The 15,378-nt window shown below is 49.9% G+C and overlaps 1 protein-coding gene across 1 annotated transcript in view; it reads right to left on the bottom strand.

The window, feature by feature from the left end:
* Positions 1-15,378, bottom strand: part of LOC115473968 (neurabin-1-like) — a 337,573-nt gene that overhangs the window by 238,599 nt on the left and 83,596 nt on the right. Inside the window, exons 5-6 of the mRNA XM_030209200.1 lie at positions 14,417-14,521; positions 2,632-2,761 (exon numbers count right to left, since the gene is read on the bottom strand). Coding sequence (XP_030065060.1) covers positions 2,632-2,761; positions 14,417-14,521 — 235 coding nt within the window. The remainder of the gene's footprint in view (positions 1-2,631; positions 2,762-14,416; positions 14,522-15,378) is intronic.

Here is a 15,378-nt window from a genome sequence, read left to right as displayed (position 1 = left end):
AAAAAAAAAAGCTACACACAGCTTTCATAAATGCACATATAAACAAAGAATGGAACCCCCCAAGAAAATATCAACTGTCACACAAGACAATTGTAAAAGCAAATTTAATGGACTTTTGGTCTTCATTCAACTAACCTATACTACTAACTTATGGAACTAAAGATTTATTTGCTGGAAAATATCAAATTCACCATTTGGACATTAGTGGAAAATGTTTAAGCCAGGCTCACAGTTAACTAATAAAATACATTTAGAAAATATTGGATTGAAAACTATCAGGTCAACATTCAGCCACCCTGGTCAACTTTTTTTTTTTTAAATAATGGCTGCAGTGGTAAAAAAAAAAACAACAACTGGGAGATATGATAGAAGTGTATAAAATAATGAGTGGAATGGATCGGGTGGATGTGAAGCGACTGTTCACGCTATCCAAAAATACTAGGACTAGAGGGCATGAGTTGAAGCTACAGTGTGGTAAATTTAAAACGAATCGGAGAAAATTTTTCTTCACCCAACGTGTAATTAGACTCTGGAATTCGTTGCCGGAGAACGTGGTACGGGCGGTTAGCTTGACGGAGTTTAAAAAGGGGTTAGATAGATTCCTAAAGGACAAGTCCATAGACCGCTATTAAATGGACTTGGAAAAATTCCGCATTTTTAGGTATAACTTGTCTGGAATGTTTTTACGTTTGGGGAGCGTGCCAGGTGCCCTTGACCTGGATTGGCCACTGTCGGTGACAGGATGCTGGGCTAGATGGACCTTTGGTCTTTCCCAGTATGGCACTACTTATGTACTTATGTACTTATAATCAGCATAATGGCGGAGCCAGTAGAGGCAGAGAGAGGGCCTTCCTCCGGAGAGGCAATCTTCAAAATGCTCATGGCCTGCACAAGCAGGTTGGGCAAATCCTCTAAGCGAAAAAGCCGCGATGGTCATCCGCTCCATCTGAGCGAGGATCAGTCTCTTCCATAGAGTCCGCTAAGGATCTCTGGGAGAACTCAGACACACTGCCGTCATCCACATCAGAGGAGACCGAGTCCCCCGGAGGTGGAAGATCCACCCGAGGGCGCTTGAGCATAGAGGCCTCATCACCCCTATCAGAGAGGGGAGCAGGGGCAGCGTTCTGCATAAGAAAGTCCTGATGCAGCAGCAAAATGAACTCAGGGAAGAAACCCCCCAGTCTGTGCATTTCTGCAGCCTGTGCCGCGGCCCTAGAGGCGCCCTTCCATCTGCGCTCCCAGGAGCGGGGAAGAGGCGTGTTGCGCGTCCAAAATGGCGTCCGTCGCGAAACTCCGAGAAGGAGCCTCGCGGGAAGAAAGGCGCTTTAATTTCGCCAACTTTTTACCGTCGCCCGAGTCAAGGACGACCAAGCTGTTAACGTCTCCCCCTCGAGGGCAGCCCAAGAAGACGCCATCCGAGCAGCGTGGCTGGTCACGACCGGGAGGGCGGCCAGCGGGGGATGGGCGCCTAAGGCGGGAAAGGCCGCCGCGCCGGAGGAAAAACCGGGGAACTCTCCTGGCTCCGAAAGGGCGCCCCAAAAAAGGCGACTCTACCTTCGAGCCCCCCGCTTCCCCGCTAGGCGCGCGAACGCGTTCCGGGGAGCGCCTTTTCGCGCCCTTGCCATCCGAGGCCATAGCCACGTGGAGACCGTTCGGGGAACCCCCTGCCCGATAGTAAAAGGTAAAAATTACCTGCTTCTTGCTCCGAGCTGCGACGACTTGTTCCAGTGAGCAGCTGCAAATGGACGTCCTTTTTGAACGTTAAATTTTTTTTTTTTTTTAACGGAGCCAGCGGGAGGGCGGAGAAAAGGAGGGACCTGGCACCACCAGGTTTGCACTTGCTCACGAAGAGCCCTCAACCCCAGGTACTCAACAAAACCTACACAATTAGGCTTGGAGACCTAGCCAGAGCTGCTGCTGTGCGACAACACACCTGCTGAGATAGCGAACATACTGGGGAATTTCCGGCAGCACATGACCACATATAGGGAGGCAAAAGAGTGCTCTCTATCTCCACCTGCTGGTAGATGGACACAACCCACCAGTCTATGGATTGATCGGCTTGATGATAGGGAAGATTTATTTGCTGGAAAATCTCAAATTCACCATTTGGACATTAGTGGAAAATGTTTAAGCCAGGCTCACAGTTAACTAATAAAATACATTTAGAAAAATATTGGATTGAAAACTATCAGGTCAACATTCAGCCACCCTGGTCAACTTTTTTTTTTTTTTAATAATGGCTGCAGTGTTAAAAAAAAAATACAACAGGATAATCAGCATCTGGATAATGGCTGGCATGAATATCTTGATATCACAGTATCAGAACGTATCCAAAAAGTGGCAATACTCAATCTGCTAACCAGATAACTTAACTCAGGACAGATAGAAGGCTATGCTATCAGGGTAGCAGAATGAACATTTCCAGACTCCAGATAATTTTCAGGACCATCCTGGTTTCACCCACTCTCTGCCCCAGGACTATCTACATAGAATAAAGGCAGTCTGTAAGGATATTCAGAGGCACTATCCTGATCAACAACACTTATCTGGATAGCAAGTGCTGTTATACAGATGAGTGCTTTTAAAAATTGACCTGTAGCCTATTTATAATTATTATTTGTATCATACCTGCCCTGTGCTGCCCTCTGAATAGTGTTGTTCATACATCTGCTGTTGACATCTTTCTTGTTCCAAAGTTTCACTGATTAATCGTGCTACTTCACTTTGTGCCCCTGGTTTTTCACGTCCAATTAAAAACCTAGACAAACACAGAAAAAAAGAAATAGTACTTAAGAACTATTTTATAAAGACTCATAGGCACCTTGGTACCTAATGTATATATGTAAGCAAAAGTCAAACCTATCTCGCAGGCACAGACACTTACACCTGCTCTTGAGAAGGTCCAAGTGTGTCTGCCTTGAATGTGCATGCAGACATATAAATCACTGTATTTGATAATCTACACTAGGCAGTATTTTATAAGGTAAAATTAGTCCTTAACTGATCATTTTCTTTCCATTAGTCCCAACAAATCAATCCAGAGATGAGTGGGATATGTCCCTCTACCAGCAGGTGGAGATAGAGAGAACTTCAGAGATTAGTATATGTGGACATGTGCAGCCACCTTAATCTAAGTATTGTTGATACCAAAGCAGTGGAAGAAAAAAATGAAATTCCTCTCCTGCCTGTATAATCCCCGTATAGGTTCATCCTCCACCACCACAGCGGGAGGGGAAACAACAACACCTGAGTGGCAAATTGTAACATGCTGATCCTCCACCTTTATTATAGGAAAGCCCTCTCATACCGCTATAAAATCCGTGTAGCGTCATCCTCCATGGCCACAGCGGGAGGGAAACTGTCAGAGAGGTGAATTGCAGCATGACGGTCCTCCACCGTTCCATTATTTATTTGTCGGTTTGTTCGATGGTTTCAAAGAACAAATGACGGAACCTAAAGGACCAGAAACAGAAAGCAAACAGTGCCTCATACACGAGGCAAAATACTCACGTAAGAGCAGCAAAGGGCAGGCCTCTGGATTGATCTGTTGGGACTAATGGAAAGAAAATTATCAGGTAAGGACTAATTTTACCTTCCATAGCGTCCCACTGATAAATCCAGAGACGAGTGGGATGTACCAAAGCAGTCCCAAGTAGGGTGGGATCCCCGAAAGAATCCAATGCCTGATTGCCAATGCCAGAACAGGCACGAGCCCCCAAGCAGTCTCAGCATTCCAAATGGAGCCAAAAAGACTTCCCCTAATGCAAAGAATAGGGATGCTCACTTAGAGCCAGGAAGAGAGAAGGGCTCGAAGGTTCAAGCCGGAAACCGAAAAGTACGACACCCGGAGACAAGCAAACTCCGAACTCTTGAGACAGGAAAACTGAGATGTGACCATTGCGGAAGACAGTCTGGCCTCTGTCAACCGCACAGAGATAGCAAACACAGAGAAGAGAAAGCTAGATAATCCACAAAACAGCAGAGTCCAGGAAAATCAGAGAGTCCAAGACATGCCCAGCCTGTACGAAAGGGGTGACTACTGTCACTCTCCCCGCTACAATGCCCAGACTACAAGGCAAACCTGCAGAGCTGGAGCAGCAGAAAGAACCATCTACTTGAGATACAGAGGAAGCAGGGCACACTCGCCAGGGAAGAGAAAGAGGTCACCAGTCAGCCAATCTCCAAACGAGAGGGAAATCACCAACCAACATCTCGCAAAGATTCAAGGCCCCGCAGCCAATGCCAGCCCACAGCTGTAGACTGCCTCCAGCACACCGTCTGGTAAGTAGGAAGGACCACCCACCAGAGACAAAGCTAGGCTCTACTGAGGAGTCATGCCCAACAGCCGACAAGGGAGCCCAGCATATTGGCGAGAAAGAGTCAGGCCGGAGAAGAAACCAAGCCTGGCAAAACCATCAGGGACCAATAAGGTCCTACCAGCAAAATCTGGGGAAACCAGAGAATTAAGAGACCATGCCAAGCTGGACAACCAGGGAACAGACCAATTCCAACCTGCCAAAAGAGACCAGGTAGACCTGTAACAGCTGAGCAAGCTGAAACCTAAACACGGGTAAGACCTTCCTCCAGTACCGCAAGAAGGCAGCCCCCAAAGACAGATCCCCAGAATACCTCCAGGCCATGGCTAGTCGACAGCCAAGAAAGGAGCGAGATCATGTGCCCGGACTGAGCAAAAAGTGGTAGCCAAGGACCGCAGGAGATAAACCGCTGGGGACTGAGCCAGTCTGGTAACCCCAGATGGCGAAGCCTCGGCAACCAGTGCCCAAAGAAAGGCCGCCGGACGCTTAATATCAAGCGACGGAGACCCACTGATCAACCACAGATGGGCAAGTACTGATACTCGTCTTGACACCCAGAGACGGGGCCTAGATCCACCGCCACAGTAGGTACTACCAGCATAGATGGCGCCAGACCCGCCACTCAGAACCAGAGAAATGCAGTGCTCCAGGAATGAACTGGGTGACCAGCAGAGTAGAAGAAAAGTCTACGTCCAGAGATGGAGCCATGCCTGCCGGTCAGCAACAGAACAAGGCCCAACATCCAGGGTCTGAGAGCGGCCCAATGTCCCAAGCATCGGCCGAAGTAATTCTCAATGACCAGAGAAGGAACAAGGCCTGCCGGGCAGAGAAGTAACCAGGACCAATATCCCCGGACGCAGAATGGTTCCATGTCCAGAGACGAACCACGGCCTGACACCAGCCGGAGTACAACTCGATGCCCAGAGATATACCAAAGGCAGATGGGTTCAGGAGCAGGAAGACCAATGTCCCTAAACAGGGAAGGCTCTACGCCCGGAGCAAGGCTCGATACCCCGAACTGAATCGTGTTGTTGTCCTGAGACGTGGCAAGGTGCACCATTTAATGACGTACGCAGAATGATACCCAGAGTCGCTGACAGTCGATGTCCACAGACAGAGCAAGATGAGCATTTGACAAAGACAGCATCACAATAGAACAAATACCCCCTGCCGAAGGCCGATGCTGAAAGCAAAGCTCCGACGTCCAACAACGGAGCAGGCCTGATGGACTGACAGTTCGATGAAGCTGTGCTCACCAAGCAGCAATGGAGCTGTGCTCAACAAGCAAAATGCATAGTCCAAAGGCCGAGCAACGCTCACCGACTAGAGACAGGATGCACTGACATCCAAGCCAGGGCAATAGTAGACGCCAATGATGTAAGCAAGGCCCAACGCCCACAAACGGAACAAGACTCGCCCATCAAAGACAGAGAAGACTCTACGCCAAAGGTGGAGCAAGGCCTAACAGCCCAGAAAGCAGCAAGAAGCAATGCTCCAAGATGAAAGTAGTCTCCGTGTCCAAAAAATCGGATCCAAGCAGAGCAACACCGACCCACAGCGGTGACAATGTGAACAGAGGGAGCTCCCATGCCCCCAGGACAATGCTGCCCCTGCGATGCGGACCATTAATGGAGAAGAAGTCTCCTCCGCATACCCGGATGCTACAAAAAACACAATCTACCAGACAGCTGCCAAGTGTCGCTACCGGGATGCCCCGCATCAAAACAAATAGTGTCCCACCAGACCAACACTTGTCTGAATCAGGGTCTCAGTGCATAGAAGGTGGTGCCAGCCTCTAGGGACCAAGTGCTGTGAACTGCAGTTACAGTAAAAGGTACCATGCATCCCTAAGGATGACATAAACCCGAGGGGAATACGTGCCAGATCAGATACACCAAGGGGTGACCTTCACAGCCCCGAAGATATTGGCACCACCTGAGGCACCAGAAAAACAGCTCAAAGCTGCAAGACCTGAAGCAGGAAATAGGGAGCTAGAGTAAAGCCACTAGAAGAAAAAAAAAAACCTTATTGAAACATAGGAAGACACTGTCCATATCCATTATCTTGCAAGACAAGATAAGCAAGATACAAAAGTTATACTGCCGAAAATAGGCAGCCATAATCACTCACTGAGAAACCAGTGATCCAACATAGCATTATCGGCTCGAACACGGTGGGCAATCTGTTGTGCCGCCCCAGAGCTTGGCTTCAGTGCAACCCGGAGGCAAGGCCAAAAGCCCCAAGGAAGAAACAGAATTGCCAAGAAGTAACCCAAGGAGCAGAATGCCCCAGGAACCAGTGCCACAGGAGCACTGAGGGCAAAAACAGGATAATGGCCAGCGCTGCCAACTACAGCCTAGAGAAGGCCACCGACCCAAAGCCCAAGTGGCCAAGGGAAAAATTAATCCAGATCACAGAAAACTCCTGAGACCCAGGCTGACATGCCCTCGAAAAAGGCCCCTAGAAAGCAGGGCTGCTAGTTAGAGAAGCACCTAACCAGGAATGCAAAGCAAAGGTGCCCGCAGATCCAGCCAAGGAAGGAGCAGTACAGACTCCCTAAAAACAGACAACGCCTGAAGGCCTATCCCAACACTCCAAAGGTCAACTCCATTACGCTGGAAGAATTGTCCCCTGAAAAGGGTGTGCAGCACAAGCGAAGGACCATGATATAAAGCCTTCAAGCCCCCGAGAGCAGAAAATGAACACTCCCAGAACGCTAGACTGCTGCCTACAGCACCCCATGGTCCCCGCTACAAAGCCTGCCAGTCAGTAGCCTAGGCCGGGAACAGAGTTTATTAAACAATCCAGAGCCAAAGCAAAAGAAAATGGTGGCCACCACTTGCACAGCCCACCCAAAAACAAAACAAACACTGGGTTCCCCGCTTAACTGGCATGAGCGGTACCTCATGCCCGAGCAAAAAAAAAACAGCCCCGCCAGCCAACAAGACCCGACAAGCTTCAGAAACGCTGAAGAAGGAATTTGCCCCCCCCCCCCCAGCTGCAAGACATAAGCAGAGACCGAGAAAACAACTGTTCACTACCGAGAACTCCGCTGCTCAAAACATTGAAAACAGCGCAGCAGCGCAACGCCCTAAGGAACCAAGCGCCACTGACCTACCAGAGTAGAAGCAGCCGGATAAAACTAAAAGCGCGACTACCCACACTACCATCGACATCCCAAGAATGCTGTTCCCAGCAAAATGGCACCGAAGGAGCAAAAAAAACCGCCAGACGGGAGCCCGCCTAAGATCTGCCACAACTCCTCTGTCAGAGCAAGACAAGAGGAACAGCCACAACGGTAAAAGAACATTAAACCACCGGGAGTGGACTAAAATTGCTGTACTGGTTAGTCCAAAAAGGAGGTAAGGGCACTTACTGTGAGTCCGACAAGCCCCTGTAAAGTTGGCTCCCTGTAGTTTGTTGTCTTTTTTTTTTTTTTTTTGTAGGTAGGAGAGAACCCAGGCAAAGCCTGTAAAAGAAACACAGCCAGACTGGCAACAGAGAGCATGGCCAAGAAGGAGAAGGGGTGGGGGAAGGACCTGGCCCCACCAGGTGTACCCCCAACAGAAAGTCAGAGAAGACCAAGACTCCCAGCTCAACTAGACCTGAGGGAACAGGCCAGGAGCAAATCAATCCTCCAAGCTGCACAGGATATGTCCATCCACCTGCTGAGATAGAGAGAATACTGAGATTAAGGTGGCTGCACATGTCCACATATACTAATCTCTGAAGTTCTATCTCCACCTGCTGGTAGAGGGACATATCCCACTCGTCTCTGGATTGATCTGTGGGACGCTATGGAAGGGAAAATTAGGTTCTTACCGTGATAATTTTCTTTCCTTTAGTCATAGCAGATGCAGCCATTACAGATGGGTTGTGTCCATCAACCAGCAGAGGGAGATAGAGAGCACACTTTTTTCAGTGCCTCATACCAGCTTGCTCCACTGCCTCTCTTCAGTATTTGAAGCTTCCAAAGCAGTATGGCAAACCGCAATGGGAATAACATAAGCTTTCCTCACAGCGAACGATGGCCCTACAACAAAGGGCATTAACTCAGAATGGAGGGAATGAAACATCCTCCCGGAGGGCATAAACTCATCCTCCACAGACATATCTGGAGGGAATAAACTCATCCTCCCAGAGGGAATAAACTCATCCTCCAAAACATGAAACTGGAGGGAATTAAGTCATCCTCCTTTAATTAACCAAGAATCCTGAAGACTGTTTTCCGACTTTCTCCCAAGGACGGAATCTCCAGGAAACACGAACAGAACCTGAAATAGATTTACAGCAGATAGCATCAGACAGGGAGGGATCATGGCTGCATCTGCTATGACTAAAGGAAAGAAAATTATCACGGTAAGAACCTAATTTTCTCTTCCTTGTCATCAAGCAGATGCAGCCATTACAGATGGGATGTATCAAAGCAATCCTTAGATAGGGTGGGAACAAGCCACACCACGCGCCAGCACTAGCGCTCCAAAATGTGCATCCCTCCTGGCAGCCACATCCAGCCTGTAATGTCGGGCAAAAGAGAGCTTAGAAGCCCATGTTGCTGCACTACAAATCTCTTGAAGAGAGAGTGCTCCAGTTTTAGTCTAAGAAGAGGAAATTCCTCTAGTGGAATGCACCTTAAAGGCATCAGGTGGAGGCCGGCCGGCAAGCAAATAAGCTGAAAAGATAGATTCTTTAAGCCAGCGGGCAATAGTGGCTTTAGACGCTGGAGACCCTCTGCGAGGACCTGATAGCAAAACAAACAGATGATCAGAGGTCCTGAAAGAGTTAGTAACTCGCAGATACTGCAGCAGAGTCCTGCGCACGTCCAACAGGTGCAATTGCCCAAAAGATTCTGGAAACTCCTCCTCGACAAAGGAGGGCAAGAAAATAGGTTGGTTTAGGTGGAACGCTGAAACCACCTTAGGCAAGAAGGAAGGCACGGTCTGAACCGTGACCCCGGACTATGAAAACTGCAGAAAAGGGTCTCTACAGGACAGCGCCTGGAGCTCTGACACCCGTCTCGCCGAAGTAATGGCCACTAACAAGACGGCCTTCAGTGTCAAATCTTTCTCTGAAGCACGCCGAAGCGGTTCAAAGGGAGCACCCTGAAGGGCCTTCAGCACTAGCCCCAGGTTCCAAGCTGGACAAGGTGCACGCACGGGAGGACGGAGCCGAAGCACCCCTCTAAGAAACGGTGCCACATCCGGATGAGCAGCTAAAGACACGCCTTCAACCTTGCCACGCAGGGTGGCCAATGCTGCCACTTGCACCCGCAGGGAATTATAGGCCAAGCCTTTTTGTACACCATCCTGCAAAAAGTCCAGAATTGGCGAGACAGGAGCCCGCAGGGGTGTGATCTCTCTGGAAGCACACCAGACTTCAAACTGGCGCCAAATCCTGGCATAAGCCACGGAAGTGGAACGCTTGCGGGCTTGCAGGAGAGTGGTAGTTACTTTATTGGAATAGCCTCTGCCTCTCAATTGCGCCATCTCAATTGCCAGGCCATAAGACCAAATCGGGCGGCGTCCTCCATGGTCACCGGACCCTGTGACAACAGGTTGGGAACCAGAGGTAAGTGAAGGGGATCCTCTACGAGCATCTGTCGGAGGTCCGCATACCAAGGCCTCCTGGGTCAATCCAGGGCGATGAGAACCACTTCTCCTGGATGCAGCCGAATCCGCAGGAGCACTCGCCCTATCAAGGGCCACGGAGGGAACACATACAGTAGGCCCGGAGGTCAGGGTTTAGCCAAGGCATCCAACCCCGCCACACGAGGATCTCTCCGTCTGCTGAAGCACGGGACTTTGGCATTGGAGCTTGTCGCCATTAGATCCATCACGGGCTTCCCTACTTGGCACATATCTGCAGGAACACTTCATCTGCAAGTTCCCACTCCGCTGGATCGATCTGATGCCTGCTTAGATAATCGGCTTGCACGTTGCTCTGACCTGCAATGTGAGCTGCCGACAAAAACTGTAGATGTAGCTCGGCCCAGTGGCAAATTTGTTCGGCCTGCGCGGCTAGAGCTCTGCACTGAGTGCCGCCTTGTCGATTTATGTAGGCCACTGCTGTCGTGTTGTCCGACATCACTCTGACAGCCAATCCTTCCAGGGTCACTTGAAAAGCCAGAAGCACCTGAAACACCGCTTTCAACTCTAGTCGGTTGATGGACCACTCTGACTCCTCGGGTGTCCATAGACCCTGGGCATGCTTCCCCTTGCAATGTGCGCCCCAGCCTTTCAGACTGGCATCTGTCACCACTAGGCACCAATTGGGGAGCGCCAGCAGCATTCCTCGCCGCAGCATGCTGTCTGAGAGCCACCACTCCTTGCTGAGTCGGGCCGCAGGGAGCCAAGAGAGTCTGCATTGGTAATCCTGACATACTGGAGACCATCTTTGGAGTAGAGCATACTGTAGAGGTCTCAGGTGCGCTCTCGCCCAGGGCAACAGTTCCATGGTGGCCGTCATCGATCCAAGCAGCTGGACAATGTCCCAAGCTCGCGGGCGGGGCATCCTCAGGAGCAGACGGACCTGATTCTGAAGCTTGCACTGCCTTTGCTCGGGTAGGTACACATACCCCGAGGCTGTGTCGAACCTGGCCCCCAAATATTCTGGAGACTGCGAGGGGGTCAGGTGACTTTTGGCCAAATTGACGACCCAGCCCAGAGACTGAAGTACTGAGACCACTCTGGCTGTTACATGCTGACTCTCTGCAGCAGAGTTTGCTCGAATGAGCCAGTCATCCAGGTACGGGTGAACCCGAATACCCTCTTGCCTTAGAAAGGCACCATAACCTTCGAAAAGGTGCGGGGAGCTGTGGCGAGGCCAAAAGGCAAGGCCCTGAACTGGAAATGCTTTCCCATCACCGCAAACCTCAGAAACTTCTGGTGCGGGGGCCAAATTGGAATGTGCAAGTAAGCTTCTTTCAGGTCTAGAGACGTGAGAAACTCTCCTGGCTGTAGCGCCGCAATGACGGAGCGCAGGGTTTCCATGTCAAAATGCAGCACTCTCAGGGACTTGTTTAATTCTTTTAAGTCCAGAATAGGGCGAAACGACCCTCCTTTTCGCGGCACCACAAAGTAGATGGAGTAGCGGCCGCAGCAGTGTTCGGCGGGAGGTACCGGGGACACTGCCCCTATCTGAATCAGACCTTGTAAAGTCTCCTCTACCGCCGCTCGTTTGGCGGCAGAACCGCATCGGGACTCCACAAACACGTCTCTTACAGGGGCGTCGAATTCTATTCTGTAACCGTCTCTGATCAGGTCCAAGACCCACTGATCTGAGGAAATGTTGGCCCACTCCTCGGCAAAGAGGGAAAGCCGTCCTCCGATGACAGGACTCGAGGAGAGGGCCGGCACACCATCATTGAGAGGGTCGCCCCTGAACTCCAGGCCTTGAGCCAGTGGCTGTGGAACGTTTGTCCGAGCGAAAGGAGTTCCTCTGCTGAAAATGGGCACGAGAAGTGAACCCAGCAGAACACCCCGGGCGGTACCTTCGAGCTTCACGGAAGCGAGGTCTGTAAGAGGAGTGGACCGCCGCACCCTTAGAGGAAGCCCGAGGCCTATCTTCGGGCAAGCGCTGGGGTTTAGCCTCACCCAGGCCCTTCACAATTTTCTCCAACTCCTCACCAAACAGGAGAAGGCCTTGAAAGGGCAACTTCACCAACCTTTGCTTAGAGGCCATGTCCGCCGCCCAATGCCGTAGCCAAAGAAGACGGTGAGCCGCCACTGCTACTGCCATGTGTTTAGCCGAAGCTCTGACGATATCATAAAGGGTGTCAGCAAGAAAGGACAAGGCCGGCTCCATCCGCGGAGCCACATCTGAAAAGGGCTCCACTCCATCACCGGGCTGTTCCACTGCCTGTTGCAACCAAGCCAGGCAGGCTCTAGCAGCATAACAACTGCATGCAGACGCCCAAATAGTGAGACCTGCAATTTCAAATGACCGTTTTAAGTGCTGATTCCAGTCTACGGTCTTGAATATCCTTCAGGGCAACACCTCCTTCAACAGGGAGGGTAGTTCTCTTTGTCACAGTTGTGACTAGGGCATCCACTTTAGGCATAGCAAAGCGAGCCATATGCTCCTCACTCAGAGGGTATAATTGCCCCATAGCCCTGGAAACTTTCAAAGGTCCCTCGGGGTCAGCCCATTGAGCCGAAATAAGCTCTTGGATGGAGTCATGCAAAGGAAAGGCTCGAGCAGACTTTTTGGTACTAGCCATCCTAGGATTCACAGAGGAGGCTGTGCCACTGGCAGGGTCCTCAACAGAGAGAGCCTGCAGGGCATCAGAAATAAGTGCTGGCAGCTCATCACGGTGGAAAATCCTCACCACGGAGGGATCGTTCAGATCCTGAGTCACTTCTGCACCAGACTCTGGCTCCTCAGACTATGAAGGCCTGCCAGAGTCCTCCGAATCCTCGCAGCCCGACCACCGGGGGGGGGGGGGGGGGAGGAGGTGCAGCACTCTCTGAAAGGGAATGAGCCCTTCTGCGCTTCATATTCTGCCAATTATCAGGGAATAACGCCTCAGAGGGCATACCCAGGCTACAATCCACCGGGGGGGCATTAGAAGAGGCCCGTGTCGGGCTTTGTGGGAGAGCTCTTTTAAGCATGTATGCTTTATGCCTTAAGACAAAATCAGGGGAGAAAAACTCACCCTGGGCACCCGGATCTCTGCCGGGGCTAGTAGCTCCCATATCAGCCTCACTCCGAGGCCTTCCCCCGGGCTCAGGACTCTCCGTCTCAGCGGAGGTCGCACCATGTGGTAAATTCAAAATGGCGCCCGCTGCCAGCTCAGAGCGCGAAGAATCGTCGCTCGCCATGCTCAGGCTCTAACGTCTGTACAGCACGATTTACAGAGCCCCGCTGCTGATCTGCGCTTGCCACATTTGGAACAGCGCTTTACTGTCTCCGCAGCCATCGCCGAAAACGGCGGTAAAATTCAAAATGGCGGTTCGCGCCAAAATCGCCCCGATCGCGGGGCCCCCCCCCCCCACGGAGGAGTCAGATAACACTCTTACCTCACTGGACCGAGTATCACAGCTCCGGTTCCACAGAAAAAGGCAAGGAAAAACCTCTGTTCCAGCGTCTAAGCGCCAAAGCGCAACGCAACGTTTTTTTTTTTGTTTTTTTTTTAACGCCGTGAGGAAAGCAGAGGTAAATAGAACTCCGGAGGCTCAGGTGAGTGGGAAAGGCAGGGAAAGGGCGAACCTATGTGCCTGCATCCACTGTTGGTGGGGAAGGACAGGGAAAGCTAAGCCATGTGTCCACATCCACGGAGGTATGGGTAAAGGCAGGGAAAGGGCGAACCTATGTGCCTTTAAAGTGAAGCTGCTATAGCCTCCAACACCCCTGCTAACAACTGGCAAAAGCACAGGAGCAACCTCCAGGCAGATTTTAGATGGAGCTCGAAGAAGCTGCAGCCACTCTGCAAGGGGAGATAGAGAATACTGAAGAGAGGCAGTGGAGCAAGCTGGTATGAGGCACTGAAAAAAGTGTGCTCTCTATCTCCCTCTGCTGGTTGATGGACACAACCCATCTGTAATGGCTGCATCTGCTTGATGACAAGGAAGAGCCCATTTACACATGTAAACCAGTGTGTTACCAGAAAAAATGGTTTATAAAATTACCCTCAAAGTACTGTAGATATACTGGGCCAATCCAGAACAAAATAAAACTTTACAAAACCTTTACTAAAACTCCTCTTTCAATACAACAGAAAGCAAACATTTCCAATCTGATTCTTTCCTACCACACCCCAGCTTCATATGTGATCTTTTGGACACAAATTATAAGCAGAATTCCCTTTTGCTTCAGGCTACATTTCTCAACTTCAAGGCTATCAGCTTCAGAGATCTTGGGAATAGATGCAGCATTACACCTTGACTAATGAATCTCCTTCTAGTGGAAGGATTCAACAGGTTTCATGCTAATAACTATCAGTTCTGGAAACCAGTGTCTCATTCAAACATGATCACACCACCATTCCTTTTTCAGCTCATTTATGACTGGCTACCTGCTCAGTAATGTCCAATACAACAAACATAGTTATTATATAAATAAAAATTTGGATTACCCCAAAAATGTTATGAAACACCCACCTGACAGTACCCTTGGTGTTTTTAAGTACAGTAGCTGCAAAAAGTTGTGTTACACCTACTAAGCTTGTGCCATCAACTTCAACAATTTGATCATTAACTTGAATCCTGTATGAAAGACAGCAAAAATGTAAAAATATATCTCAATTTGCCATATAAAATAGAGGAAACTACATAAAACATCCTAATTAAATAAAAAAAAAGTTTCAGTGGACAGAAACATTTCTCCACGTCATGTTAACATAATAAATTACAGCAGATAAAGGTCAAATTGCAAAGGGTGAGGGGAGAGGGACTGATATTATGGCCTGTGACATGGACAGTGAGGGTCATCCAAGGACTTTCCCCTGTCAGCAGGGCTCACTCTAGAAGCAGTCTCCCAGGTCAGCATATCCTCCTCCCAAACCACAGAGAAAAAAACCTGTTTGTCCTTGGTGGGTGGAGGGGAGTGTCATAGTCCTGTCTCAAGTCATGGAGAAAACTACTGGCAAGAGCATCTGTGTCTGGGAAGAGGAAGAAGAGTGAGGAGTCTCCCTGGGACCACTGGCAATATGATCTCTACCCCCCCCCCCCCCCTCCCCGCAACTAACTGCTTCCACAGAGTTCCAAGAAATGCCTCCGAGATCCCCATAAACAGGGACACCAGTGGTTCTCCTCCTCAAAGCAAAGTCTTGAGCAAGAAAGACAACTCTTTTGAGGAAACTGACATGTCCTAAAACAAGGTATTTTCTGTAACAGATGTAAAGAGAAGGGCTGCTCATTTTCATGCACCTCACTGGGGCAGATGTGTGTCTGGTTGTCAGATACTATGTTTGTGAACCTTAAGAGGGAGGAGCGGGGTCCAGCTCCAATTGCACATTTTGGACTATCACAGGAATTTATTAGTGCTCTGGAGATGCACAGAAAAATGTGAACCTGCTGGAAAGAAAAGAAGTCAGTATTTTGAACAGAAAGGGACTTGAATC

This window comes from Microcaecilia unicolor, chromosome 7 (genome assembly GCF_901765095.1).
Source record: "Microcaecilia unicolor chromosome 7, aMicUni1.1, whole genome shotgun sequence".
Lineage (NCBI taxonomy): Eukaryota > Metazoa > Chordata > Amphibia > Gymnophiona > Siphonopidae > Microcaecilia > Microcaecilia unicolor.
Note: the sequence above shows the minus strand (reverse complement) of the source record. Positions and strands in the feature narration are given on the sequence as shown.